General features: G+C 50.3%; 5 protein-coding genes across 5 annotated transcripts; 3 read left to right on the forward strand and 2 right to left on the reverse strand.

Annotated features, from left to right (window-relative positions):
• Positions 1 to 2,187: 2,187 nt before the first annotated feature.
• Positions 2,188 to 3,647, forward strand: EJ05DRAFT_482260 (uncharacterized protein; the record flags this gene model as incomplete). The annotated part of the gene is made up of 5 exons (XM_033745152.1): positions 2,188 to 2,323; positions 2,374 to 2,636; positions 2,793 to 2,912; positions 2,983 to 3,573; positions 3,624 to 3,647. 5 exons carry the CDS (start codon positions 2,188 to 2,190, stop codon positions 3,645 to 3,647), a joined length of 1,134 nt encoding a protein of 377 aa, XP_033605911.1.
• Positions 3,648 to 4,827: 1,180 nt separating this feature from the next.
• Positions 4,828 to 6,910, forward strand: EJ05DRAFT_39452 (ArfGap-domain-containing protein). The gene is made up of 4 exons (XM_033741360.1): positions 4,828 to 5,144; positions 5,324 to 5,392; positions 5,469 to 6,191; positions 6,484 to 6,910. Exons 1-4 carry the CDS (start codon positions 5,103 to 5,105, stop codon positions 6,859 to 6,861), a joined length of 1,212 nt encoding a protein of 403 aa, XP_033605912.1. The 5' UTR covers positions 4,828 to 5,102; the 3' UTR covers positions 6,862 to 6,910.
• On the reverse strand, positions 6,877 to 7,372 carry EJ05DRAFT_39484 (uncharacterized protein). The gene has a single exon (XM_033741364.1). The coding sequence runs from the start codon at positions 7,220 to 7,222 to the stop codon at positions 6,959 to 6,961; it is 264 nt and encodes an 87-aa protein (XP_033605913.1). The 5' UTR covers positions 7,223 to 7,372; the 3' UTR covers positions 6,877 to 6,958.
• Positions 7,373 to 9,220: 1,848 nt separating this feature from the next.
• EJ05DRAFT_516965 (sulfite reductase flavo protein alpha-component) lies at positions 9,221 to 11,680 on the reverse strand (the record flags this gene model as incomplete). The annotated part of the gene is made up of 6 exons (XM_033748666.1): positions 9,221 to 9,636; positions 9,694 to 9,788; positions 9,840 to 11,079; positions 11,131 to 11,229; positions 11,285 to 11,460; positions 11,525 to 11,680. 6 exons carry the CDS (start codon positions 11,678 to 11,680, stop codon positions 9,495 to 9,497), a joined length of 1,908 nt encoding a protein of 635 aa, XP_033605914.1. The 3' UTR covers positions 9,221 to 9,494.
• Positions 11,681 to 12,017: 337 nt separating this feature from the next.
• EJ05DRAFT_39557 (RNP domain-containing protein) lies at positions 12,018 to 13,675 on the forward strand. Its single transcript, XM_033741376.1, has 5 exons — positions 12,018 to 12,631; positions 12,685 to 12,943; positions 13,008 to 13,043; positions 13,104 to 13,250; positions 13,307 to 13,675. Exons 1-5 carry the CDS (start codon positions 12,429 to 12,431, stop codon positions 13,634 to 13,636), a joined length of 975 nt encoding a protein of 324 aa, XP_033605915.1. The 5' UTR covers positions 12,018 to 12,428; the 3' UTR covers positions 13,637 to 13,675.
• Positions 13,676 to 13,933: the final 258 nt, after the last annotated feature.

Here is a 13,933-nt window from a genome sequence, read left to right on the forward strand (position 1 = left end):
GACAGGGTGTTTGTTGCTGCACGAGCAAGAGGTACAACGTTGACAGGGAGAGGAGATTAAGTTCGATTGATAAGATGGCCAAGCATGCGATACGGAAACGTTGTAACAAAGTCCTCGGCCCGTTCGTGAGAGTTCCATATCAGTTGCTATGACGCAAAGGGCGCGATGGAATGATAGCGGACGTAGCGCCAGGCTAATTAGATATTTGTCGGAGGCTGGAATGCCATCCACCATGTAATATTATTGCATACTTCGTCGAGTGTTTTCGATTGTGTCGGTCATTATTTTGAAAAGAATGCAAGGAAGTCAGTGATTCGCTGTTGGCGCTCCAAACACGGGACTCCTGCCGATCACCACAGGGATCCCCCCTGATAAATGACAGTCTATGACTGCTCGAGCTCGCCCCCACAAGCATATATGACGTAAGCAATGCGAAGTTGAAGGCCTGAAGCTCGAAGTCTGAAGCCCTACAGCAAGGTGTGTTGATGTTGGGGTTGAGTGCAAGCGGTTGCAGAGGTCATACAGACTATGTTGATTATGGAGTTGAAGGCATATTCCATCCGACCGGAACAAAGCAATGCAGTCCGCTGTCCGCTGTTCGGCGTGGAGTGTCATGAGTAGGATACGCCAACCATGCACGAGCTTGGCAAGGATTGTCTGTAACTTGTTGTTGTAGTGAAGGACTTGTCTGGTGCCACACAACGGCTCTCGAATTGCAGAGGGAACGCGTCCAATCTTCAAATACCACGGATGGCCAGGACGCCAGGCCACGTCAACAGTTCTTGTTCACATCATGAGAAGCTCGAGAAAATGCTTCCTTTTCGTCGACTGAAACTTAGTGTTGATAGTGGATCGGACGGTACTTAGTCTGTAGACACGCAATGGTCTAGGATATAGGGCCAAGCCAGCGGCATATGGCGAGGAGTGACAGTCCTAGCCTCCTGCTAATAAGCTAATTGGTAGCAAGAGATCTTGGGCCATGATGAGAGACCCACTGCCCAGGTATGTGGGTAGTCAGTAATTAGTAGTATTAGCGGTGATGATGCTATAGTCACTATGGTGGTAGTTGTGGTGGTGTGCAGTGGTACAGTCGACTGCAGAAATTCGGTGGTAAGCGGCTCAGCAGTCGTCTTGCGGGCGTCGCGGAATCAGCAACAGCCGAGCGATTTACTCTCCGATCGTCCTGCATGTATCAGAAGTCGGTTGTCGTGAAGGAGGAGGAGATGGCGTTCAAATGAGGTGCAAACCGAGCGAGACAAAAGTCAAAGAGCGAGCTGTAGTGAGTGAATGGGAGGACACAAAACACACGACCTCGCAGGGTCGGGTGGATGGTGGGTGGTGGGCGATGGGCGATGGGCGATGGGTGAACAGGGCAGGACAGCAGCCTAAAGCATAGCAGAATAGCTGCATAGACGCTAAATTATAGAGACGTAGGCAGCTAAAGGCCGCTGGAGACAGTCAATCTGGCGGGCTTTTCCTGTAGTTACCTACCCAGGTGCTACCACAGGCTCCCCCCCCTCCCCGTACTTGGCATCATGCAAGCTAATCCGCTTTGACGCTGTGCCTAGACTGACTGTGGTCGGTATTGGGTAGACAGGACCTAGTAAAAGTACCTTGACTCCGGCTTCTACTCAATTCCTCATCATCCTTCATCCTTGCCACACGCCTCAACTCAACACACCCCAATTCGCTTCCACGTCCTATCTCTTTCCCTTATCTTCCTCTTTCTTTCGCTCGCTGTCCGTTTGCATCCACGCGACGACGACGACGACGATAATATCACCTCCTGTGGACATGCTACTGCGACTCTAACACAGTCGTCGTCCAGTCTGGTCTCCTGTTCCCTCAAACACCTCTCCTATCCATCGACCGCGGCCGTCACTCCTGGTTTACCGTACCTTTCAACCCCAATTACTCTCTCAAACCGGAACCCATCCACTCATCCAGCTCTCAAGACTCGTCCCCAGCCATCAATCTATTTACAGTCGGGCCGCCTAGTTCCGTGGACTGTTCCTAATACTTCAATTCGACAGCTTGAGCTCCTGATCCTGGTACTGAGCTCACTTAGTCGCGAAACGGAATAAAGTCAAGAACTGGCCAATTCTTCTCGCCACGGCCAACATAATCTCACATCCACGTTGTGTATCTAGACACTCGTGTGAACTCGGTACTGTTACGACGCGCGCCATGGGAGGGCTCGCGCCAACATGGATGAGCTTCGTTGCTGTATCATGGTTATGTTTGGCTTTCGCCCATGGCCAATCCACACTTTTCCGCCAGTCGTACTGTTCCAGTCAAAATACAGGCTCTGACTATCCTGTCGGTTAGTGCGCGATCATGTTATAACATTAACGGTACTGACGCGTCTTTTAGACATCAATATGTATCAGTCTAATGGTGCTTGCCACGACAGGTGCAACTCTGAAGGCTATGCGCTTGCCATCGTACAGTACACAAGTTGCTGGTGCTCGAATCTCATCCCCGGCACTGAGACCAGTGTGGACAATTGCAATGTGGATTGTCCTGGCTATCCCGACGAGAAATGCGGTGACCAGGGCAGAGGTCTCTATGGATACGTAACACTGGATCGAAGACCGTCTGGGACAGCTGATGCCTCCTCACCCTCCTCTACACCGGTAAGTTCCACCTTTGATGATAATCTGGTTATAATCAGGCTCGTACTTCGACAACGACGGGTCCCGACGCGCGATATGTCTGACCCAATCCTGTCTTCTTTTCGTTATTCCTCCATGCAAGATCATTCGATCTTCTAGTTTTGACGCGCTGTTCAGAGTCAGGTGGCTGCACCAAGTTCTACATCTACGAAAGAAACTGTGACTGACGAGCATACTATCGTTCAGACGGTAGAGCCCGACACATCTGTGGTCACCTCCATTGTATCCCTCACGCCTGTATGATTTGATATTTTCTTTGGATTCTATAATGTTTTCTCTTATTGGCCTCGCTGACTCGCTTCAACAGAGACCTGCCTCGCCTTCATCCTCGTCACAGAATTCAGAGCCTCAGACTTTTGTCAGCACAAAGATAGTATCAGGCACCCCAGTAACCGAGTTCGTCACGACGTATCCGACCAATTCTCCTGGCAGTTCCCAACAAAATAACGACAATGACGACAGCGGCGTGTCTGGGGGTACAATAGCCGGTGCAGTTGTTGGAGGCGTCGGAGGCCTCGCTGCACTTGCCGGCTTGGTATTCTTCCTAATACGACGACGTCGTCAGAATTCAGATGACTACAACGGTGATGACAAAAGCTCGGGACCCCGGCGACATGTCAGCACTATGAGCAAGACGGGCTTGCTTCGTTCCCGCTCAGTTAAAGAGCCTCCTGCTATCGCCGTACCACCAATCGTATACCGACAAGGGAGCTCTCATGGGCAAGAGTCCACCCATTCTGACCATGCCAGTACAGGCTTGGAACGAGAGAGGAGGAACAGTCGACCAATGTTCTACGATCAGAGACTGAATCCGTCAGCACTTCTCGGCCTTGAAAATAGCAGTCGTACCAGCCTAGGGACCATTGAAGATAATCGTGACTATACCAGGACACTGAATGTAAGGCATTGATGGATCCTAATTAGACTTGGCTAACTCGCTTGTGTTAGGTCCGCAACCCCGATCCCGAGTGACAGTTTACGCAGTATGCACCTCGATGACATATTTTCGTTTTTGGTTTGACATAAGCATCGGCGTTTTGAGCATTAACAACGGCAACGACATTGAGATTTATTCACGATAGTATACGGAATACTGCATGTGCGTGTGGTCTACATTGACATGCCCTATCCCGGACATGAACGTCCGGGCATCTGTCAACGTCATTTGCTGTCTTGCTATTACCGTTCTTGTATCTGTACATTTTTGCATCAGCTTCTTTACTGTCATCTGGCTGGTGCTCTGCTAGGCACGGCATATCACGCGCGTAACGTACATAGTCCGCATGGAGAGATGGACATGGGCCATGGAGTTTACTACCGAACCCGAGTCGGTAATGCGTTATAAAAAGACAACGGCTCTGGTCTGAGAAGCTTGAGAGGAAAGGCTTCCTGTCGTTTACAGCTATGCAGACCATATGCCGGAAGGATTGGAAATGCGCCAATTAACAAGAATAATGCAACATTTGTCTACTTTGAGACCTTCATACTTTGGAAAACTGTCTTGTTCTCAATACTAAAAAATTTTCGGAGATGCTCAACTAATGCTCGATTATGCCTGGCAACGACCAACTGACAACCCTGAAGAGAGATGATGCATTCTAGGTAGCCCTAGGTAGCGACTGCGGGTCCTGGCTTGGCGGCCTTAATATCAACTCCAGCGCGTGTACGCGATATCTACCTACAACCTTCCACACAATTGCTACAGTGTCACCGAACCTTGCACCAAAATCCTGCAAACCAAGACACTACTCCTGTAGTCTTTTGCCCTAGGGCCTGTTCCCAGCAATTACCAACTAAGCTCCTTTGCCTTCCATCCTTAAAATACGTTCGGCTCATTGCGCCACACACACTCGAGAATCCTACGGTCGCCTACTAAACGTTGGAGTCAACCTCACAGGAAAGGTGGCCGCGTCCAGACATCATATCACATCTGTTCCGAGGCGGTACGAACCGCAGCTAATGCTGACTGCCAACCGACACTCCACGAGCATCGCACGAGACCTGCCTGTTATCTGACCGCCGTCTTGGACTAGATCGCCCTTGTAGTCCCATATACCCTGGTGTCGCTCTGACTTTGGAGCCAGAAATAGAGAGCATAATCGATAGCAAGAGCTGGCAGGCAGCAGTATTGCACATCTCACGAAAGCAGTCATCCGTGTGGTAGGAATCCTGTGATTGTCGACTACTGCGTTCGGTTGTTGAACGGTCTGGTGCAGGAACAACAGTTCGCTCCTTCACGCCAGGGGGGTGCTTGAACTTGTCATTCCGTGTCCCCAGCAAGGCTAAGGGCGAACGTAGAGGGATCGTGAGATCCAAGGTCTGGGAATCTGCGTCCTTAGAAGCTCGGTCGAGATAGTATCTAGTCGCATCAGTGCTCTGTACCAAAAACAGAACCCAACGCCTTGTCCTTGGGATATTTAAGCCGTCATGAGCAAGATGTGGGAGGTCGATCCTGAGACCAGAAGCAAGGTCAGTCTTTTACTCGATTCACTTCTTTATAAGAATAAAACCCATCATTCTTTTTATCTATATACCCACTCTCTTCTCCTTCTTCATCTACTCATCTCCTCCCTACCATGGATGCTGGCACATATCACTGGTACCAAGGTACCAATGCTGACTGGATCGCTGACTGGACTCGATATCAGCTCCTGGAGATCCAAAAGATCAACGGCAACAACCAGTGCGTGGACTGCGGCGCACCAAGTCCACAATGGGTACGTTGTTTCCCACCTGTACACTTTTGACTATCTATAGTCATGGCTAGCTCTGAGAAGATGCTCACATTTGTAGGCATCGCCCAAGTTTGGCATCTTTTTCTGCCTTTCTTGCTCCGGTGTACATCGTGGCCTTGGAGTTCACATTTCATTCGTCCGCAGCATCACGATGGATGCTTTCAAGAATGCTGAGCTCGAGAAGATGAGATGCGGCGGAAATCAACCTTGGCGTAACTTTTTCAATGCACATGCCAGCACAGCGCGTGATGGCCTAAGTTTTGACAACTGTAGCATCTCTCAACGATACGACTCCGAGGCTGGAGATGAATGGAAGGAGAGGCTAGCAGCAGCGGCTGAAGGCAGAGAGTATGTTCCTCAGCCGAGCACGAGGCGAGTGCGAGGGTCCGGGTCATCAAACGTAAGTAGAGCACAGACGCCACTGTCAAAGACAAGGAGCGCGGACATCCAAGGTGGTACTGCCGGTCGGTCAAGTTCACCATCGTTAGGGACGTCGTCGCTAGGTAGCAAAAAAGCACAGAACGAAGCTTACTTCGCTAAAATGGGCGCCGACAATGCCAATCGACCGAAGGATTTAGCACCTAACCAAGGTGGTCAGTATTCTGGTTTTGGAAGCGATCCATTTCCGGAAAAGAGGAGTGATGGCATCGTACCAGGAATAGATGACTTTCAGAAGGACCCGGTGGCTGCATTGACGAAGGGCTTCGGATGGTTGAGCTCTACGGTTGGGAAGGGCGCGAAGACAGGTTATGATGGCTGGGTCAAACCGGGCATGCAGAAGGTACATTGTTTTTTTCACGATATTGGGTTTTCTTGTTCGGCTCTTCTTGCGACTCTCTTGTCTTGTTTTTTCCTGTGTCACGAACTTATGTTTATGTTCTTGTTTTCTGTACTTGATAGACATCTCCTTTCCCGTCACGTTATCATGGTTCTCCTTTCTGCGCTACATGGCACTGCTACGTTCATATGTGACACCATATTTCCTCACCCTTTATCACAACTACGTTGTTCCATTGTTTGCCGTTCCTGAATACATTTCTCGCCAAGTTTGCACGACTGACAAGTCATCGCAGCTCGCCGAATCAGACATTACGAATCAAGCCCGTCAGAACTTCACCACGCTCTCCACCAATCTCAACCAAGGTTTCCAGTCCTTTGTCGAAGGCTCTGACCAGAACCGTGCCGGTAGCTCCTCTGTCACTCGCGGAGCTAGCGCCGCCAACCCGGAGCGCAAGGACTTTTGGGACTCCTTCGGTGACGCCCCGAAGCCTACCGGCCAGCAGAAGGATTTCTGGGACGAGTTTGGTGCTGAACATGATGCGGGCCCTACTACCGCTACTACTGCGGGCCCGAAGCCGAAGAGTAGCGTGGGCACGGCGGCCATGAAGAAGACGGGCGGCGAGAGTACTAAGGGCGGCAAGGCGAAGGATGACGAGTGGGGAGAGTGGTGAGCTGGGTCCTCCTTACGCACGATGCCACGGTGATTAGCGAAGGTGAGCGAGAGGCGTGGTGAGGCAGTAGTATGGTGGCCGTCGATGCACTACCTGTTTAAGGTATCACGCAGTGCAGATCGCATATATAGATAGATCGGACAGGGACAGCCTTGTTTACATGTCTGTGTGCGAACCTTGAAGTAAGCCGATGGACCATCCGGCGACGAGGTAGCGCGGAATTCAGACTATATACACTCACCCGCATACATACATATACATATATATATATATCTATATATAAACAAACATACACACAGATATACACATACAGATACACAAATACAGATATACACATACAGACACACACACACATAAACATACAACTTCACAGCCCAACAACACCCTAAAGAGACCACCAAAACCCACGAAAGACCAGCACTCCCACCCATCAACACACATACAATGCCAGGGTTCTTCTAGATTACTCAACAGTCAAGGGGTTATTTTCCCCTTTCCATCTTAAAAAAAAACCAACCAACATTTGTGCGCCATCTGGGTGTTTTGGTGTTTTGGTGTTGGGGGCCGTGGGGACGGAGGGGAACCTAATGATCGTCGGGTCTTGCATTGACCGTTTTTGATTTCCAGTCAGCATGAATTGGAAGTGGGGAGGGAGGAAGGAATGATGGGAGGACCGGGGGAAAGGAAGGAGGGGTGGAGGAGGGAAGGATGTAAGCATGATGCTCGTGCGGCTCTATATCTATCCATCCATCCAGTACTGTGGTTCGGACTATCTGCCTGCCTATTACCTGCCTGTTTGCCCCTAGGTCCTACATACATATGTACATATGCAGGAACAGGATCCGCCACGCGACTGTGGATGTATGGATGGATACATGCATAAAGGCTAAGTAGTTGCGTGTGTTGGTTGGCCTTTGTGCTATCTGCCAGCAGGGTGGTGCGCAAGGCAGGACAGGCAGGGCAGGACAATCAAGCGTTGAGGTTGAGCTTGTTAGCAGTGAGATCATATACGCATCTGGCTCTCCTAGGATTGATTGACGCTGGGATGGTAACTTTACTTCCTTACTATTCTCCTGGCATTAGCATTGGCATGGCTTGGGCTGAGTCTGAACGGTCAATGAACAGACTAGAATAGCCTAGTCTAGCCCTGCCGTGCATGCGTGCCTATAAACGGTGTTGTCATCATACATATAATTACAGTATCCATACACAGAAGCACAAGGCTGCCAAGTATCCTGCCCGATCCAGATTGGATCTGAATCTGGTTCGTATTCGGCCAGCACCCAACACGCTCACTACCCCAACTGCCCGAGTCAGACTGCTGCTGCTGCCTGTACCTGGCCTTGCATCGCAATCCTTCTCAACGGGCGGCCGAGTAAATGTGTGGGGGAATGGCCTGGAACGGGGGTAGTGTAGCCTAATGATTGCTATAGACGTGTGTGTGTCTGACGTTGGCGCGCTCGGAGCGGATCGTGGTCGGAGTTTTGTACTGTGGCTTACGTGATGGCTACTGCCTCGGTCGTATTGTTGTTATTGGGTACTTTGTGCGTCATGCATAGTTGGTTGTCTTGCTCGAGAGAGAGGATGATAGCGGCTAATTAGTGTAGCCTTGGGACATATATGTTAGCTCAGATGCGACGATGAGCATGAGTGTGTTTGTGCGGGTCTGCTACCTATCCATGGATGGAGCTAGAGGGCGGGATTCGGGAAAGCGGGAGTCGGGAGTCGGGCCGTTTGACGGACTACTAAATATATGTATGCCATTCTACGTTCGAGCCTTCAGGGAGACAACTCCGACTATTAATAGGTATGTGGCGATGGATGCGAAATCTTAAGTTGTCGAAATGACTAATGAATTACCAAATGGATGGGAAACCAGGCGCTGGCAGAGGTATGTGCTCCAGACAATCTTTTTGTAGGCATGCACTTGCGCCACCGAGCGAATGAAGGGAATTTGTAACACTCCCGATGAAAGCACAATAGCTGTGAAACCTCGCTCTAAGAGAAATGCATAGCATTTGAATCGCAACATAGATTGGATATTTGGGGCTGGTCTCGTAGCAGTAGGCCAATGAAATTGTCGTTGTTCGCGTCGATTGTTGACAATGCACACGCAGTGCTCGACGTGGATGATAGGCAGATCCATGCATAGGTATAAGTTCATATTACTGCTGTATACTTCTCGTGATTTCCACCCCCCGGATACCAACATGTCCAGGCCCGTCGCGAATCATGCGTGCCTTTGACAGATATTGATCGAGGATACTATTTCGAGTGCCTGAAAGATTAACACTTCCACCGAGGCTTCATGGCTCTGAGTGCAGATCAAATGAGATTCGGTGTGCATCCCAAGCGCATATGCTAGAGATCTGGAATAACCAAGCCGAGTGTATAGTGGACAACGCCTGACGTATGAACAACTAAATATGCACGGTGAATGACCAAGAGTGCTGAGCACCGCCCTGCTGAGCCTCACACTATCACGGTGTTCTGATCGACGACTCCATGAAGTACTTGTGCCAGTCAGATGTTCCAAGAGGGCGCATTTCAAGGGGTATCCAGATTTGTAATGAGCATTGCAAACCCGTGAGCTTCCAAAGTGCAACCACTGGTGGCATACTATATTTCGACATCTACCAAGTCTCTTGCTTATACCGACCTGTCTTCTCCATGTTTGCAAGATATAGCTCTGCTTCTTTGCGCTGAAACCTACCTTCTTGTTGAAATACTTCTATTAATGCTTCACGGACTGCTTGTGGCATTTTACCAGACGACCTATGCAATCAATGAGCAATGCAATGAAGACACAGCGGAGTCAGAGCGCTCACTTACCCGCAAACGTAGACCAAGCCGTCGTTGGTGTCAACTGCGCTGAAAACCTGATGGGCGTATTTGCGTATGAGATCTTGTACGTAAACCTTCTGTCTCTGTGAACAGTTAGCGAAGCACTTCCTCCGTTGTAGAAGCTGTCCACGCACCTGATCTCGCGAAAAGGCCGTGAATATATCTAGTGTACGCTTTTGTGAGAACGAATGCCACTCTCGCTCGAAGAAATAGTCTGATGCTCTGTTTCGACATCCAAAAAACAAGATATCCCTTGATCTACTGGAAGAGCTGAAGCGGCCTTTGTTGTCTGAGTCCACCTCGTCCAGGTACATGTCGCGCTCGTGAACAAGTGACCGCAGGGGCGCAATGCCTGTACCAGGACCTATCATGATGACAGGTTTGTTCAAATCCTCGCGCTTCACACTTAGGCTGCCTCGCTGCAGGGTAACGCTTAATTTAGATCCAGGGCGAAGCGTTGCCACGTACCGCGTGCAGACACCTTGACGGACGCGTTTTATGACCGTACGATACTTGACGATTGCGATGAGCAGCTCAATATTTGTAATAGCTGGACCCCGCTTCAGATTGCCTCCGCTTGCTATGCTGAACTGTCTGCCTCTAATCGTAGGGACCAGACTGCATACAGACTGCCACGGCACCTTTACGGTCTCGAATTCCTGAAGTACTTCCAAGATGCTTCGTCGCGGTCGCGTAGTGTAGTCATAGAGCTCATCGATATATTGTGGGTCGGTGAATTCCAAAAGGCGATTGTGCTGGAAGTTATCTTCTGTGAAATGTGAAAGGATGGCGAAGAACGATCGGCGGGGAATTGCCATGATATCTAGATGGTTTGTGAGCAGTAACCTTAGGGTCAGCGGTCGCGAAGTATCTATGTTCTTGACAGGGGGCGACGGGTATTCAGGACTTTCAGCATGGTTTTGCATAGTCGGGTGGAAACAAAGAGGTTCGTCTGCAACCGATGTCCATTTCATGATATCGAGAAAATTTGAGACGTCTGAAGGGAAGTTTTTCGGATAGATAGTCAGCACATCACCCGGACTGTAGCTGACTGGCGGTGTCGACAATGTCAAATGCCGTACATCTTGCCAATGAGAGGTTGCTGTCACCCGCTCATTTGTCTCTACTTTAGCTACCAGCCCACTAGGTATTGACAGGAGACTGTCGTCGGGCTGGTCATCATAAGCCTGTCTCCCACTTATAGGAGGATTTATAGACATGCTTGTCGCTTGATCTGCTTTTAGCAGCTGGAGTTCCCATTTTGGTCGAAGGAGCACATTATTTGGTATAGGGGTGACGCCCTCAGGCAGAGGATAATCGTTGCATATGCGCTCATATAAGCCAATGGACCACGGTAGGAAAGAGCCATCAATGCTTTAAAGTCGTCAGGCTTACATGCATGACTTGTGCGAATATGCGACTCACCCCTCTGGATGTTGCTCATCAGATTCTCCCCGATCGTAAATTGGAATTGCACCAAGCTGTACTAGACGGTTAAACAATTTGCGATGTGCCCAGTTGAACCTGTCAAAATTAACATGTTTGCATCTTTGGCGTGCTAGGAATGATTTGATATTACTGGGGATACGAGCTATCGCCCAGGCCAAAAGACACGAAGTTGACTTTTTGCAGGCACCCTGGGCGCAGACGAGCACTCCGGATAGACTTCCAGAACGACTGTGCATTGGCTGGTAAGTCGCCTTGACCGGTGGTCGATATAGCGAATAGAACGATTGTGTGCTTGAGTAGCTGATTCTACAAGCCCATCGGGTCAGAGCATTGGAACGAAGCGTTGCGGATCGACTTCGTGAACACATACGAGGCTACAATTGTTCAATTCTAAGACACGCGTAGCAAAGCGAAGTCTCTCGGTGAGGCGCCCAAGTTCTTCAGCTATGTCCTGAGCGCTACCTGTTTCAGAGCCATATAGCACGAGAGCGCTGCGCCCTGGCACAGGATCCTGGGACAAGGCCATGCGTGGAAATGAGCAGACGGTGTGATGATAGCGCACACAAAGAATTTGCGTGGTACTACAGGATTCAGACTGCTTAGGGATTTTGGTGGATCTAGCTCATCATGCGACACCAGTGTTGCTCCACCGGTGCCTCCAGGACTTACGGAAGCAAGTATTGGATGGCCAGGGAGTGTAGTGTGGTGAAAAGGAGAATGTGAAGGGAGTCGGGCTGCTGTGTGTTCGTGAGTGACTAATAAGTGTTTACCTAGGTATTGGTTGTTTAAGCTGCGAACGGCAACCGGCGACTCAAGGAGAGAAGGCGCCACCTTCACCACAGCAGGCAAGCACAGGGCAGTCACCCCCGGGCACCCACCATACGCCCTTGCTCGCTAAACCGCATGCGGAAGCCACCCACAGGCCATGTAAGTAAATTTATTCCGCCTCACAACAACGCCTCTCCTTTCCTCTTCTCTTCTCTCCACCAAACCTTCATCACAAGAACTAAACCAAACACTCTACTTTCAACTTCACCTGTATTCGGGCACTTAGCTTCCCAAAAACAACTCCCTCTCGTCAATCGTCCCTCCAGCTCAGGCGGCCTTACGACAAGTTTCAACCTCTTAATCTTTACAAACTTTCCAAGGCAGACAGCAGTCTACCCAGGACCCCACAAGTTTCCTCAACTTTCTGCACGGTACCCAGACACTCCTTTCTCGAGTGTCTTCATCTTCTTTGCACACCTCGTGTCATCAAAATCAAAACTTTCAAAATGTCCGCCACTGTCGACAGCATCACCGCCCAGACGGCAAGCACTACCCTCAACGACACCACTCCAGCTCCCGCTGAAAAGCCTGCGGCCGAAAATGAAGCCGTCATCGCTAGCGCTGCTGAGGGTAGGAGACTTTATATCGGGAACCTCGCGTACGCGACCACTGAGGGGGAGTTGAAGGAGTTCTTCAAGGAATTCTTGGTGTACGTTTCATATCTAACAAGTCGCATCGTGCCTTGCACTGACGGACTCACAGCGAGTCCACCTCTATTCCCACAAACCCACGCACCAACCGGCCTGTTGGCTACGCTTTTGTTGACCTCTCCACTCCATCCGAGGCCGAGCGTGCCATCTCTGAGCTCAACGGCAAGGCCATCCTTGAACGCAAGGTGTCTATTCAGTTGGCGCGCAAACCTGAGGCTCACACTGAGGGCGCTGAGGGTACCAACGGAACCAAGGCTCGCAAGGACTCAAAGAAGGAGAAGCCCCGCCGCAGCAAGAGTGCCGCAGCAAAGGTACGTCACACCCTTTTACTTGTTCCGGCTCTGGACTTGCGATAGCTGACTGACACTCTAGAAGGATGGCGCTGCCCCCACTGAGACCGCACCTACAAATGTACCCGGCCAAGTTGCCCCTGCGCTTACACAAACCACGAACGAAGCACTGACTAGCCAGGATGGCGCTGAGGGCACCACTACTGTGAACCCAAAGGCGGCCAAGACTCCAGTTCCCCGCAAGCAGCGCGGCCCTCCTGAGGACGGTGTTCCGTCCAAGACGAAGGTCATGGTTGCCAATCTGCCTTACGATCTCACCGAGGAGAAGGTACGTTACCCATTCAAACCTGGAGGTATATCATGCTGACCTTGCCGTAGCTCAAGGAAATCTTCATCGACTACCAACCCTCTTCGGCCAAGATCGCCCTTCGTCCCATTCCCCGTTTCATGGTGAAGAAGCTTCAAGCCCGCAATGAGCCCCGCAAGGGTCGTGGTTTCGGTTTCGTTACTCTTGCATCTGAGGAGTTGCAGCAAAAGGCTTGTGCTGAGATGAATGGAAAGGAGATTGAGGGCCGCGAGATTGCCGTCAAGGTTGCTATCGATTCTCCAGGAAAGGAAGACGACCCTGAGGCCTCCATCGAGGCCACTGGTGAGGAAGCCCCTTCTACCGCTGAGGCATCTGGTAGCGTCGAGGCCCCGACCGCCACTGCATAAATCGCTCCGGTGACACGATGAAGAGGCAAAGAAAGCCCGCTTGCGAGCACAATTGTTTCTCACATCACATCGTAGTCTCTATCTGAGGGACGTTGTGTGGATCGCGCATCCAGACTTTTGTGTCTCCCTAAGCATGATTATCGTCTTCATTCGTTCGCTCGTTATGATAACGTTCTCCATGATTGAGCCTGGCAGGCAGAAATGTGCATGGAATGCAACTACACAAAAATACCTACTATACCAGTTTTGGTTGTATCTTCTTGACATGTCCTTAAAAGCTTAACATATTTTCCATCT

The sequence above is a fragment of the Pseudovirgaria hyperparasitica genome (assembly GCF_010093815.1).
Source record: "Pseudovirgaria hyperparasitica strain CBS 121739 unplaced genomic scaffold EJ05scaffold_1, whole genome shotgun sequence".
Taxonomy (NCBI): Eukaryota; Fungi; Ascomycota; class Dothideomycetes; order Acrospermales; family Acrospermaceae; genus Pseudovirgaria; species Pseudovirgaria hyperparasitica.

Excerpts from the sequence above, each read along its gene's own strand:
- EJ05DRAFT_39452 (XM_033741360.1), top strand. The coding sequence starts at position 5,103 with ATGAGCAAGATGTGGGAGGTCGATCCTGAGACCAGAAGCAAG. Across the intron at positions 5,145-5,323 it reads ATCCTGAGACCAGAAGCAAG|CTCCTGGAGATCCAAAAGAT; the intron begins GTCAGTCTTTTA and ends ACTCGATATCAG. Across the intron at positions 6,192-6,483 it reads TCAAACCGGGCATGCAGAAG|CTCGCCGAATCAGACATTAC; the intron begins GTACATTGTTTT and ends AAGTCATCGCAG.
- EJ05DRAFT_39484 (XM_033741364.1), bottom strand. The coding sequence starts at position 7,222 with ATGTTTATGTGTGTGTGTGTCTGTATGTGTATATCTGTATTTGTGTAT.
- EJ05DRAFT_39557 (XM_033741376.1), top strand. The coding sequence starts at position 12,429 with ATGTCCGCCACTGTCGACAGCATCACCGCCCAGACGGCAAGCACTACC. Across the intron at positions 12,632-12,684 it reads TTCTTCAAGGAATTCTTGGT|CGAGTCCACCTCTATTCCCA; the intron begins GTACGTTTCATA and ends ACGGACTCACAG. Across the intron at positions 13,044-13,103 it reads CTGAGACCGCACCTACAAAT|GATGGCGCTGAGGGCACCAC; the intron begins GTACCCGGCCAA and ends CTGACTAGCCAG.